The sequence below is a fragment of the Miniopterus schreibersii genome (assembly GCF_964146895.1).
Source record: "Miniopterus schreibersii genome assembly, chromosome: 4".
Taxonomy (NCBI): Eukaryota; Metazoa; Chordata; class Mammalia; order Chiroptera; family Miniopteridae; genus Miniopterus; species Miniopterus schreibersii.
This window is the reverse complement of record NC_138105.1, coordinates 68,706,589-68,720,216: the sequence shown is the minus strand read 5'-3', so window position 1 is coordinate 68,720,216 and position 13,628 is coordinate 68,706,589. Positions and strand designations below refer to the sequence as shown.

Genomic DNA, 13,628 nt, shown 5'->3' with positions numbered 1-13,628 from the left:
AACCGATTCTTTTCCTCTCATGAGATACACGTCATTCAGTTACCAAAAAACTGTGGCGATTTAAAATACTGAAAATGATAAAGGATGGAGAAGGGGGGGGTCAATCTGACTTCATGGACTGAGACACTTTCAGGATTTCACATTTGGGATGCCAAGTCACTCCATGCTCAGGCTCCCTGGGACAAGGAAGGCTTTGACGTCTCTGCCATGTAATTAAAGAAAAGTCTTTAAATATTTCTTGAGATTAAATTTATCAATAGCCTGCTACTGCAATAATAATTTAATTCTGATTAAAATACAATAACTGAATATTAACTTCCAAACTTCTGGGGGTACTATTCTCCCCATTTCTAGGTAAAAAAAAAAATACCATCAGAAGGAGGCTGAGACATTTGCACACACTCTAAATTTACTGTGTGAGAGATGTGGGACTCAAACTTTCATCTCCCAGCTCCTGTCCCAGGACTCTCTCCTTTCCGCTACAGCTGAACCAATGTTTTTTTCAAACCTGCTTCATCCAAGATGAGGAAACAGAGACAAAATCATTGATTTCCCCTCTTGAGACTCAGTGAGCTCATCTGTAAATAAGGGAATGGACTAAGCAATTCATAGGGGTCTTTCTGGACTATATATTGTGAACAACCCTATATATTGTTTATAGGGTTTTCTATAAATAGTAATGTTTTTTCCATCTCACTTAGGAAATCTGAGATATGCAAGCATTATTTCCAATACCAGTTGAGAATTTCATGTGAGCTCTCATGAAATGACTATGACTAGACAGACTCCAGGGACATCCTGTTTCTATATCTCAGCAATAAGGCCAGGTAATTGATTGTATCTGATTTGTTTTTTTTTTTGGTTAGAGAAAAATTTAGGCTACTAATAGTAAAATTCAGTGGGCACTGATTTTTACAGTGCAAACAACTAAACTTCACATATATCTTATAGGTATTTTCACTTGTGTGATATGGAGAGGTAAAAGAATTTGCATAGGATTGTCATTATACTGAATTGAAAATAAAATGAAGTCCACTCCTCTGGTAATATTATGCATTAGCTTAAATGTTTAAACTAGATGCATGTACTTCACAGAAAGATTGAAAACATAAAGTTTTAATGACGACATTTCAGGGACATGTGTAGTATGACACTTTACAGCCAAATTTTCAGGAAGACTGTTTATGAGTATAAAATCAATCCTAACACCATGGAAACAGTGGCAGGAAAATATACCCACCAAATTCACTGACAGTGGGGTACCGTGGGACAGGTATAGAGGGGAAGGGGATCACGAAGGGACAGCAACAAAGCTGAACTTTGGTAATATTTCAAATCTCTATAAAATATAAGTTCTGAAACAAATATTACTGAATGCTCACATTTTTAATATGGTAAGGGAGCAGTAATGACAATAATAGATAATATTAATGAAACATTTACTAAGTGCCTGGTAATATTCTAGGGCAATGATTCTGAACTCTGGCTGTACGTTAGAATCACCATCAGACTCACAGGTAGAGGTTCTTATTTAACTGGTTCTAGGCTGTAGCTAGGGCATCGGTATATTTTAAAAGATCCACAGGTAATTATAGTAGCCAATTAGGAGTGAGAGCCACTGGTCTATATTAATTTAATTTCTTGCAACAACCCTATAAAGTAAGTTCCATTTTTATCCCCATTTTATAGATGTAGAAACTATCCAGGCTTTTGTTATATTATTTTCTGTGCTTTCCTCTTTTGCATTTTTCTCAAATTAAATCATATTGCTACCTGCCAGGAGAAAGGAAGTCTCAAGTTGTCTTCAGGGAGCTGGTTTAAAGAGAATTGTAATTCCTGTTATTGGGAAGGAGTTACAGAAAAAAATTCTCAACTAGGCTTAAGAAGACAGAGTCTTAGACATAGCTTTGGGATGTCCCTTGGTTGTAAAACCTCAATTGTAAATAAGAGGGCTGATTTGATGAGAAAAGAGTGCGTCACAGATTTTCAAATGAGGAGCATGTTTAAACACTTTAACCTATAGCCACTACTTAATGGAGGAAAGCAAAGAGCAGCTTCAAACACAAAGACTCCCTGAGGCTATAGGGTGGTTAAAAAAAACCTGCATAAAATGCCTAGGGTAACGATTGATATTTGAAAAGACTTTTAAAAGAAAACTCACATATTTGAGTGAGCACCTGTGTCCATTGATGATGGATATTGGGGAAAACCAAATGATAATAAAAATTCAGGATGATAACTGTCCTGAATAAAAATTCTAACTGATTTAATTACATTTGACTTTAATTTAGAATTTGGGTAATGTTATGAAAGGGTATAAATATTCCAAATTAAAGAATTTCTTTGCATAGTATTTGGGTAAATAAAAGCATATTTGCTTCCCAGTCTTTTAACTGGAGTGGTTTTTTAAAAACTTTTTTATTGATTGATTTTAGAGAGAGTAGGGAGAGAGAGAGACATTGCTTTGTTGCTCCGCTTATTTATGCACTCATTGGTTGACTCTTGTATGTACCCTGACTGGGGATTGAACCCACAACCTAGGTGTATTGGGACGATGCTCTAACCAACTGAGATACTGCCCAGGGCTGAAGTGATTTCTTTTAAGGGAGAAAGATATTTCTTATTCCAATATTTCCTTCAAAGGAAGAAACTAATATTTACTGTGCTCATGACTTTATCAACTCTGTTAACTTTAGTGTCTCTCAAGTCGGTAAATACAGGAGCAGGTAAGTAGTCAAGATACCAGTGAGGAAAAATTCCAGTGAGGTAATGAGTTTGTCATCACTGAGAAATATTGCTGAAGGGACTGGAGCACATGTGCCTAGAGTGTAAACGCCTTACTTTGATTTGATTGGATCCAAAATATAGACTCAGCACTGGTTGCCTTTTAGTTGTTTCATCTATTCCAAGCCTCTTTTCCTTCTTAGAAGGTTTCTCAGCCCCAGGGAACTAAAGAATCGAACACGTGTCTCAGAATTCTTCCTCGCGGGCCTCTCAGATGATCCGGACCTGCAGCCTTTCCTCTTCGGGCTCTTCCTGTCCCTGTACCTGGTCACCGTGCTGGGGAACCTGCTCATCATCCTGACTGTCAGCTCTGACTCCCACCTCCACACCCCCATGTACTTCTTCCTCGCCAACCTTTCTTTGGCTGACATGTGTTTCACCTCCACCACCGTCCCAAAGATGATTGTGGACATCCAGACTCAAAGCAGAGCCATCTCCTATTTTGGCTGCCTGACACAGATGTCATTTTATATAGTTTTTGCATGTTTGGATAGTGTCCTCCTGACTGCGATGGCCTATGACCGGTTTGTGGCCATCTGTCACCCTCTGCGCTACTCAGTCATCATGAGCCCCCGCCTCTGCTGCTTCTTCGTCTTGGTGTCATTTTTCATCAGCCTTTCGGACTCCCAGCTGCACTATTGGATTGCGGTACAACTTACCTGCTTCAAGGATGTAAACATTTCTAATTTCTTCTGTAATCCTTCTCAACTCTTTCATCTTGCCTGTTGCGACAGCTTCACCAATAACATAGTCATGTATTTTGTTGGTGTCATCTTTGGTGGTGTTCCACTCTCTGGGATCCTTCTCTCTTACTATAAAATTGTTTCCTCCATTCTGAGAGTCCCATCAACAGGTGGGAAGTATAAAGCCTTCTCCACCTGTGCTTCTCACCTGTCAGTTGTCTGCTTGTTTTATGGAACAGCCATTGGAGTTTACTTTGGGTCAGTGTTGTTCCCTTCCCCCAGGAAGGATGTGGTGGCCTCAGTCATGTATACCGTAGTCGTCCCCATGCTGAACCCATTCATTTACAGTCTGAGGAACAGGGACATTAAGTGTGCCCTATGGAGGCTCTGCAGCAGAGGGGTCTCATCTTAATATCTGTGGAATCCTTTCTGGAGTGTGGCTGGAAAAACTAGTAAACCAAACTTGGAGACCTGTGAATACTGTTTCCTTGGTCACATTCTTTTTTAGTCTCATGGTTTTCATTCCTCTGTGCTTCATCTATGAACTTTGCTTCTTTTGATTTGTCCTAAATTGAATTGGCAGAGTATCCTGGGATCCTTTGTACATCACAGTAAATGCATGGGAGGTTCTCCTCATTGACTCTGTATCCATGTGAAATGCACAATTCTCTTGGTATATACTTAAACTTTACATATTTTTCCATGGTTTTAAGGTATTTTCCATACAAATTTTGCATCTGTCAAATCTATTTATTCGGGTAATTTCTTAGGATGCAGTTTATTGGTTTTCAGTGGAGAATTTCATTGGAATGCCCTGTGGAGTTTTATAAATACTGATGACTGGCCTGTTGGAGGAGTTCATCAAGATGTGACTATTAAATACAATATCTGAAAGAAATCTTAACCTTTCTCTATTATTTTGTTCTATTTAATATTTCTTATTGTGGTTAAATTTATATTTCAGAAAATGTATCGTTAAAAAGTTCATGTACCCAACACTTCAAAGGGCCAATATTCAAAGTGTCAGAGTTTGGAGTAAGGAAAGGTTTACTGATCAAGAAGGTGCCCAATGAGAAGAAGGTACCTCTAATTCCTCTTCCCTCAGCCCCAAGTTCAGGCTTCTTTTAAATCAGGGAAGGGAAAATGGGAGGGACAAGAGGTGAATGATGACAGCAGACATCTGGGCACCTGCAGGGATCTGAGGAAGAGCAAGAAATCTCTCAATCTCTCTATTGACCCCTGCTGCTCTGAGTCTGGGTCTTGAGGCTCCTCTCTTGCAAATGCTTGATAAACACTCATTATTTTGCACATATTTACCCACCTCCTTGGGGAAGACACCTTCTGACAGGGGGCTGTTCTTCCAAAAACTCCTGGCTCAAGCAGAATTCCCCTAATAAATTAGCATATCTATAGCAGGAGCTATTAGCCTGAAGATCAAGGGGAAAATGCAGGCTAAAATTAACATAGAGTCTCCAAAACCAAGCTTTTTATTTTGTTACACTATCATTTTAACCGTTTTTAAGTGTACACTTTTGTACACTTGGCATTAAGTACATTGACAGTGTTAGGCAACCATCAGCAACACCTGTCTGAAGAACTTTTCCATCTTCCCAGATTGAAACTCTGTAGAGCTACACATTGGACGCTGTCCCCATTCCTCCACTCTTTCAGAACCCTGGCAAACTCCATCCTACTTTCTGCCTATGGATTTTACTACTCTTGGTACCTTATATAAGTAAAATACTATAATATTTGTCCATTCAGAATATTTCAATCTGGACATTTCAAAACCTGAACTTCTAACGTTCCCTTTCCTTCCAGATTTGCTCCACTCATGGCCTCCCTGTCTCAGCGGAGGCAATTCCAGTCTCCCAGTTGTCCAGGCCCCAAACCCTGGAGACATTCTTGGTTTCTCTCTCTCACATCCAGATCCTGACTGATAACAAATTCTAGTAGCTCTTCCTTCAAAATATAGCACAACTGACCACTTCTCAACCCTTACACTGCTCTCCCTACTCTGGTCCTAGCTATCTCTATCACACCTGGATAGCCTAAATCAGCTCCAGGCAGGCTGCCTCACAGCGTACAATCCACGCTCAGCCCAGCAGCCATAATGATTGTTAAAATTCCTAAGTCAAATGATGTCATTCCTAAGTCAAAGCCCTTCAGTGACTCCTCAGGCACCAGAGTAAATGGAAGGAAAAGTCCTTCAGTGGCAGAGAAAGCCTCACACAAGGACCCCTGAGACCTGTCCTCCTCTTAGCTGCTAGGCTCTCTCCCACTGGTTTGCTCCAGCCACATTGCCCCAGACAACATCCCACTTCAGGATCTTTGTATTAACCTTACCCTCCGCCTGGGGCACTCTTTCCTCAGATGTGCACTCACCTAAATCATTCACCACCTTCACAATATTACTTTCAAAATGAGGTTTAAGAAGACCACTGGTCTTAGTATGACAACCAGCTCCTTCCCGTACCCCTGATCCTCTTATTCCTGCTGAGGTTGAACCTAAAATAATGACTGACACATAGTAAATAGTAAGGAAAACTAGGTTTGATAAGTTGAAGAAACAAATGTGGTTCTGTAGGGACTGCAAGTAACATTGTCTCCTCAGCAGAGTCTCCTGATCGGCCAATGTGGAAAGAAGACATGCCTGTGCCAATCAGAACTTTTTCTAAGTTTTTCTTCTTCTTCATATAGTAGCTTAAATAAATCTAGTTTCTATTAAGTAGTGAAGCTTACAGGATGTGAGTAGTGAGAGCAGCTGTTTCCCATGTCTCTTTTTATGTAGAGGTAACCAGTCTGAGAATATAAAGCTGATCTTTTGAAATGAAATCCTCAGGATGTCTGAGCCCCTATGTGCAATTGTGTCAGTGTACAGCTGAGCCTCTGCTCCACTAGGATCAGATGAATCAGGAGATTCTCTTTTCTGTCACTTGCCACCAAAGCACACCTATCCAGTGCGGCCTCATCTCTATGTGAGTCAGTGTCATGAGGTGGTGATGCTCAATGAAAGTTAGCAAGAGACTTCCCACCTTCTCAGCTCAAGACTTATGGATCAATTGTTGGCAAATTCTATATCACACACATGTCTTGTCATAGGTTGAATAACCTCCCAAAGATTTTCATGTACTAATCTCTAGAACCTGTGAATATGTTTCCTTGGATGGCAATAGGCACTTTGCAGGTGTGATTAAGTTAAGGTTCTTCAGATGGGAAGATAATTCTGAATTATCTGGGTGGGCTCAATGTAATTACAAGAGTTCTTATAAGAGGAAGTCAGGAGGGCTAGAGAGAGATTTGATGATGTTATATTGTTGAGTTTAAAGATGGAGGAAGGCATCACAAGCTAATGAACTCAGGAGACTTCTAGAATTTGGAAAAGGCAAAGAAAGACTCTCTTCTAGAGCTTCCAGAAGGAAAGTAACCCTGCTGATACATGTTAGACTTCTGATCTCCAGAGTTGTAAGATAATAAATTTGTGTCATTTTAAGCCACTAGACTTATGGCAATTTGTTATAGTAGCAAAAAAAACTAATACACCTCTCTTTAAAAATGTCCTCATCTCCTTGCCACTGGCTTAGATCAGGTCCCCATCATCTCTCCCCAGGACTATTTCGATTGTCTCCTGTTTCCTGTACCTCAAATTTCTCCTAGTCAGGGAAATTCTAAAGTGCTCACATGATAACTATGATGATGACATGGCCCTGGTGCTAATTTGCTTATAAAATCCTTGGTGGGTCAAATTATACGATTTATGGTCTATCCCCCATCTATGTATCCAACCTTAGTTTTAATAACTGACCTAAAAGTTCCGTGTACTTTTCTGATATGCCTCATCCTTGAATGTCTCTTGGAGATGACCCAAACCTATTCTCCATGAAACTTCTACTCATGATCTGTTATTCAACACTCAAGTATATTTTCCTATTACAATGTCTTCTTTAATACGAAGTGTTGGCAAAGATGTGGAAAAACTGGAATCTTCAGTTGCATTCCTGGTGGGACTGTAAATTGGTACAGCCACTTTGGAAAATAGTGTGGCAGTTTGGTTAAAGTTAAAACTCAGTTTACTATATGACTCAGTGTGTCCTCCAGGTACTGAAGAGAAATAAAAACAGAGTTTGCAATACAAAGACAAATGCACAGATGTTCATAGCAGCATTATTGACAATAACCCCAAACGAGAAATATTCAAGTGTCATTAACTGGTAAGTGCATAAGCAAATTGTGGTATATAAATGCCATATAATACTTTGTTGCAATTAAAAAGACAAAATGTTGATACTTCAACATGGATGACCCTCTAAACATGTGCTAAGAGAAAGAAGCCAGAAACAAAAGCCCACACATTGTATGATTCCATTTATTTAAAACAAATCAATATCTAGAAAAGGTAACTTTATAAAGACAGAAAATGATAGGTGTTTTCCTAAGGTTGAGGTGGGAGTGGGAAGTAACTGGAAATGTGCACAAGGATATTTTTTGAGGTGACAAATATTTTAAAACAGGATTGTGGTAATCATTGCATAACTCTAATTTTACTAAAATCAGTGAATTTACATGATCATTGTGTGAATTTCAAGTATGTAGATTATACCTCAATAAAAATGTTAAAAATGTTTAAAGATTTTTCTGCAATTACTCAAGGTGAGTTGGGGATTTTCCCCTTAGTTCTGTTTTTTAATTTTTTAAATTTCTTTTTTATTTTTATTTATCTTTTTTGTTGAGAGTATTACAGGTGTCCCATTTTCCCCCCCAATTGACCCCCTCCACTTCGCTGCCACTCTCTCCCCAGGCCTTCACCCCATTATTGGGTTATGCATGTATGCATATAACTTCTTTGGTTAATCTCCTCCCACCCTCCACCCCCTTTCCCTCTTTCCTCTGAAATATGATCATCTGTTGCATGCGTCAATGTCTCTGGATCGTCACATATTTAGTTTATCACATTCTTTTGTTCATCAGCTTCTTCTTAGAGATGACCCTTCAACATTTCCTGTAGTGCTGGTTTGGTGGCGATGAACTCCTTTAGCTTTTCCTTGTCTGAGAAGCTCTTTATCTGACCTTCAGTTCTAAATGATAGCTTTGCTGGGTAGAGCAATCTTGGTTGTAGTTCCATGTTTTTCATCACTTTGAATATTTCTTGCCACTCCCTTCTGGCCTGCAAGATTTCTGTTGAGAAATCAGCTGACAGTCGTATGGGTGCTCCCTTGTAGGTAACTAATTGCTTTTCTCTTCCTGCTTTTAAGATTCTCTCTTTGTCTTTAACCTCTGGCATTTTAATTATGATGTGTCTTGCTGTGGGTCTCTGTGGGTTCCTCTTGTTTGGGATCCTCTGTGCTTCCTGGCGTTGTAAGTCTATTTCTTTCCCCAGGTAGGGGAAGTTTTCTGTCATTATTTTTTCAAATAGGTTTTCAATTTCTCGCTCCCTTTTTTTCCCCTTCTGACACCCGAATAATACAAATGTTGGGCCTCTTGAAGTTGTTCCAGAAGCTCCTTGTGCTATCTTCATATTTCTGGATTCATTTTTCTTTTTGCTCTTCTGGTTGGGTGTTTTTTGTTTCCTCATGTTGCAAATTGCTGATTTGATTCTCAGCATTCTCTACTGTTATTTCCCTGTAAATTATTCTTCATTTCAGTTCGTGTAGCCTTCATTTCAAATTGGTACTTTCTTATGTTATTGATTTTCTCAGTTATTTCCCTAATAGTATGCTTAAACATCCTTATAACCAAAATTCTGAACTCTGTATCTGTTAGCTTTCTTGGATCGATTTCATTTAGTTCCTCTTCTAGAGATTTCTTCTGTTCTTTCCTTTGTGACATGTTTCTTTGCTTCCACATTTTGGCTGCTTCCAGGTGTTTGTTCTATGTATTAGGTAGAGCTGCTATGTCTCCTGGAATTTGTAGAGTGGCTTTGTGTAGTAGGTGTCTAGTAGGGTCCAGTGGCTCAGCCTCCCCAGTCACCTGAGCTGGGCCTTCTAGGTGCTCCCCTGTGTGGGCTCCTGTGAACTGTCCTGTTGTAGTTGAGCCTTGGTTGCTGTTGGTGTCACTGGGAGGAACTGACCGCCAGGCCAATCAGCTGTGAGGACCAGCTGCAACTACAGCCAAAGAGCTGCTGAGCTGGAGACACCCCTGTAGAGCAGGATTTACTTCAGGGGAGCTTTGGTGTTCACCAAGTACGACCCTTGAGTGTGTCACTCCTGGATGTGGTAGGGTTGTAATCCAGTGTGATGAGTCTGCCCACCAGGTGCACTGTCTCTGGGGCCTCCTGGTAGGTGCAGAGTCAGCCTGTGCCAGTGCCTTCCCCAGGGCCACCCAGCATGAGCTACACAGCAAACCCTAGTTGGCTGCTACTTGTGCTGGGCTTGGAGGTGTCCAGGAGAGGCCCAGCTATGAGCCAGTGCAGCTGCCGCTAGTGCCAGGCCTGGGGCCCCTTATCAAGCCGTATGGGGCCCGCTGCTGCTTGTTTGAGAGATTTTAGGAAAGTCCTAAGCATGAGGCTCCAGAGGCCACTTGCACAGAAAAGCCCCTGGAAATGGCCTGGATGAGCTGCAGGTGGGGAGGGGCGGGGCCTCCGGGAATCACGGGGCGGGGCCAAAGGTGTGAGTCAGGTGCTGGCGATTCAAATATGGCGCCTGCCTGGCGGCTGTGTGCGGGGAGGACTCACCACAGGAGCCATGGCCTCCGCCAGCCCTTCTGCCTGGGAGGAAGCCGCCCCTCCGCCTCTCGCCCGGATCTCAGGCAGGTTAGTTCCTCCCCGAGTGTCCCAGGTCCTTTCAGGCTGCTGCCCGGCGCTGGGCTCAGAGGGAGCGTCCGAGTGAGTCCGTGCCGGGCCCTTTAGAGGAGCTGCTGGGGCTCCCGCAGCCTCCGTGACCCTCAGCCACAGTCCCCGCTGGTTTCACAGCCCGAAGTTGTGGGGACGTCTCTTCCTGGCCCTGGAGCCCTGGGCGGGGGGCCGGCTGTGGGGCTGGGACCCCTCACTCCTCCAGGAAACCTCCACCGCCGAGATTCCCTCCCGGGTTTACCCCAGGGCACCAGGTGTGGGCCCGAGACCACGTGTCTTAGATTCAGCCCCGATCCGCCCGCCTCTCCGCCCCTCCTCCTGGTCTCGATGCTCCTTCAGTTCCCTGGTTGTGGGGCTTCTGTGCAGCCAGATCTCAGGAGGCTCTGAGTGATGGTGGTTCTGTATCTTAGTTGTAATTCTGATGTGGTTGCGGGAGGCGGCGGGTGCAGCTGTTACCTTCGCCGCCATCTTGTTTCTCCCTCCCGTAGTTTTCAACAGGATCTACTCCACACCAGTGTTATTATACTTAACACTCTGCACTGCAATAATTTTACCTCTAAGATCCCCTCCTCAGTTTGTATGCAGTTAGGTAAGAAATGCACACTGGATTAAACTTAATGGAACCAAAGTGAGTAAAAGTGAAGTAACACTTCCCTATTTAGCAAATTATTGTTTTTGAGTAATTTTGCAGTCCTTACTCTGTCTCCAAATAATTAATTCCTTTATTCTCAAAAGTTTCCACTTCCTTTCAGTTCTTGTCTTAATACTTCTTCAGTCTTTATCACCTGTGTTATATGTGGTTCCTGTAGATGGAGATGCTCAGGGAAGAGCTTTATTGGAAGGAGCAAGGAACATGGATAGGAGGGAGCAGAGTGAGGAGGGGACGAGCAGACATCCAAGAAAGTTTGCAATAAGTCAGCCACAACAGTGAATGAGCCGTTATCACCCTGTGGGGAAATTCTGGAAATTGGTACAAAATCCAAATCCCAGCTGAGGAATGAGAGATAAGGTGTACCCCACACCTCTCCGTCAAGAGCTGTCTCTGACAGGACATAATTCCCGGTCACTTCTGCTACCACATATTGGACCTACCACAAGTAGGCCCCAGCTGGTGCTGGATGCGGGCAGTCATGCAATGGCCATGGTGAGAGGATCCCAGGGAACGTGGGAGGAGTGTTGACAGCATGTACCACTCCATGCTTCACTGCAAACTCGGTTCTGTCAACATTCTTCCCCCGAAGTGAATTAAGTTCTAAACATGTTCCACAAATGTGTCACTGTTATTCCTGATGCACCACCACAAAGTTCCAGAAAAAATTAAGTCATGTGAGAAAACAACTCTTATTTTATTGTATTCATTATTACATGGTTTTGGATCTTAGAGTGTATATCTTGAAATTGCAATAATGGGAAATATAAGTCAAATGAAAAAAAAGGAAAAGAAGGAAGGATCAGAAAGAATGACACATCTCAGTTTCCTAAGGAGTAAATTCCCGTAAGTCATTTGAAGGAACCATCTTTCAAATCTAGATTCCTACTCTGAACTTGAAAATCACACTACTGTTCTTGAGGAAGGTAGGAGAGCAAAGTCAGGTTGCCTGGCTGTAGTCCAACTCAATCTCAGTCTCTTCTTTTGGAAAGTGGAGTGAATGACAGAAAATATCTCAAAGAAATATCTTTAAGAAGAAATTAAGTCACTCAAGTGAAGAAACAAGTAGAGTCCTGATATTGTAGCATTTTCTTCTGATTACTGTATGAGCTTCATTCTATATCTTCTGGGATAAACAAGCATATAACCAAATTAAGGTGAAGATCAGGAAGGTATGAAGACAACATTTTGGGAAACTAAATCAGCACTTGATGTGATAAGTGCTTTAAATTTAAAATTACAAACCTTAAGAATAGCTGCAGGAATGCTGGCCAAACATGGAACACTGTGGACAGCACATGGGGAAGAAAAGTAAAAAAAAAAAGGAATTTCGGAGGGAGTTTCTGAGAAGGAACTAATACAAATACAAACAAAAGCGAAATCAGACATGCTTTGGAAATAGAAGAAACGAAGCCTGTCTTTTATGGGAGAAAAGGAACCAGATATTTAAGTTAGCAATGTTCACCTTTGGGGCCCACAGTGTACACTTAGTTCTGAGGCCATTGATCCATCATGGACAAGATGCTGCTCGGTTGAGGAGCCTTCCCAGTGCCCCCTTCACATCCTTGTTCCTCAGGCTGTAGATGAAGGGGTTCAGCATGGGGGTGACCACAGTGTACATAACTGAGGCAACTGAGTTTTGTAGGGTAGAATGGGTCAGAGCAGAGCTGAGGTAGACCCCCAGGATTGTCCCATAGAACAAGGAGACCACGGAGAGGTGAGACCCACAGGTGGAAAATGCTTTATATTTTCCCTCTGCAGAGGACATTTTCATTAAAGAGGAGACAATCTTACAGTAAGAAAAGAGAATCCCAGTGAGAGGAAACACACCCAGTAGAGAGGTAGCCACATACATGAAGATGTCATTGATGAGTGTGTCAGAGCAGGCCACCTTGAGAATCTGGGCCAGTTCACAGAAGAAATGTGGAATTTCACTGTTTATAGAGAAGGTCAGCTGCCTCATCAGTAGAATATGAACCAGGGCGACCCAGAAAATGACGAACCAAGACATCAGAACCAGGGAGCCACAGAGCCGGGGGTTCATGATGACCGTGTAGTGCAGGGGGTGGCAGATGGCCACATACCGGTCATAGGCCATCAGGGTCAGGAGGAAGTTGTCCATTCCAATAAATATCATAAAAAAAAACACCTGAATGAGGCATTCTATGTAGGAGATGGCTTTGCTCTGTGCCTGGATGTTCACCAGCATCTTTGGGACGGTGGTGGAGGTGAAGCAGATGTCAACAAAGGACAGGTTGGACAGGAAGAAGTACATGGGGGTGTGGAGGCGGGAGTCAGAGCTGATGGCCACAATGATGAGCAGGTTTCCCAGCACAGTGACCAGGTACATGGACAGGAACACTCCACAGAGGAGGGGCTGCAGTTTAGGATCATCCGAGAGACCCAGGAGCAGGAATTCGGACACTTCTGTGTGGTTTTCTGTGTCCATGCAGCCGGTGTGTATTCTAAACAAGAGGGAAAAGGAACGTTTAGTAAATAGCCGAAGGCCTTTCAGTCACCACCTTTTTAATTTTGATTTATTATTTAAAAATTTTTTAAAATTAAATTTAATTTTTTTTGTTGTTTCAAATATTACAGATGTCCCTTTTTCTCCCCACTGACCCGTTCCACCCCATCCCCTCCCCCTCCCCAGTCCCTCTCCCCACCATTGTCTGTGTCCTTGGGTTGTGCATATATGCATATAAATTCTTTTCACTCACCACCT

The 13,628-nt window shown here is 42.3% G+C and overlaps 2 protein-coding genes across 2 annotated transcripts; one reads left to right on the top strand and one right to left on the bottom strand.

Moving 5' to 3' along the window:
* Positions 1-970: 970 nt before the first annotated feature.
* On the top strand, positions 971-3,879 carry LOC308556304 (olfactory receptor 7E24-like; the record flags this gene model as incomplete). The annotated part of the gene is made up of 2 exons (XM_081135459.1): positions 971-978; positions 2,928-3,879. The coding sequence occupies 2 exons, from the start codon at positions 971-973 to the stop codon at positions 3,877-3,879; spliced, it is 960 nt and encodes a 319-aa protein (XP_080991585.1).
* An 8,534-nt stretch (positions 3,880-12,413) lies between these two features.
* Positions 12,414-13,352, bottom strand: LOC308556695 (olfactory receptor 7D4-like; the record flags this gene model as incomplete). The annotated part of the gene is made up of 1 exon (XM_081136144.1): positions 12,414-13,352. The coding sequence occupies one exon, from the start codon at positions 13,350-13,352 to the stop codon at positions 12,414-12,416; it is 939 nt and encodes a 312-aa protein (XP_080992270.1).
* Between the last annotated feature and the right edge of the window lie 276 nt (positions 13,353-13,628).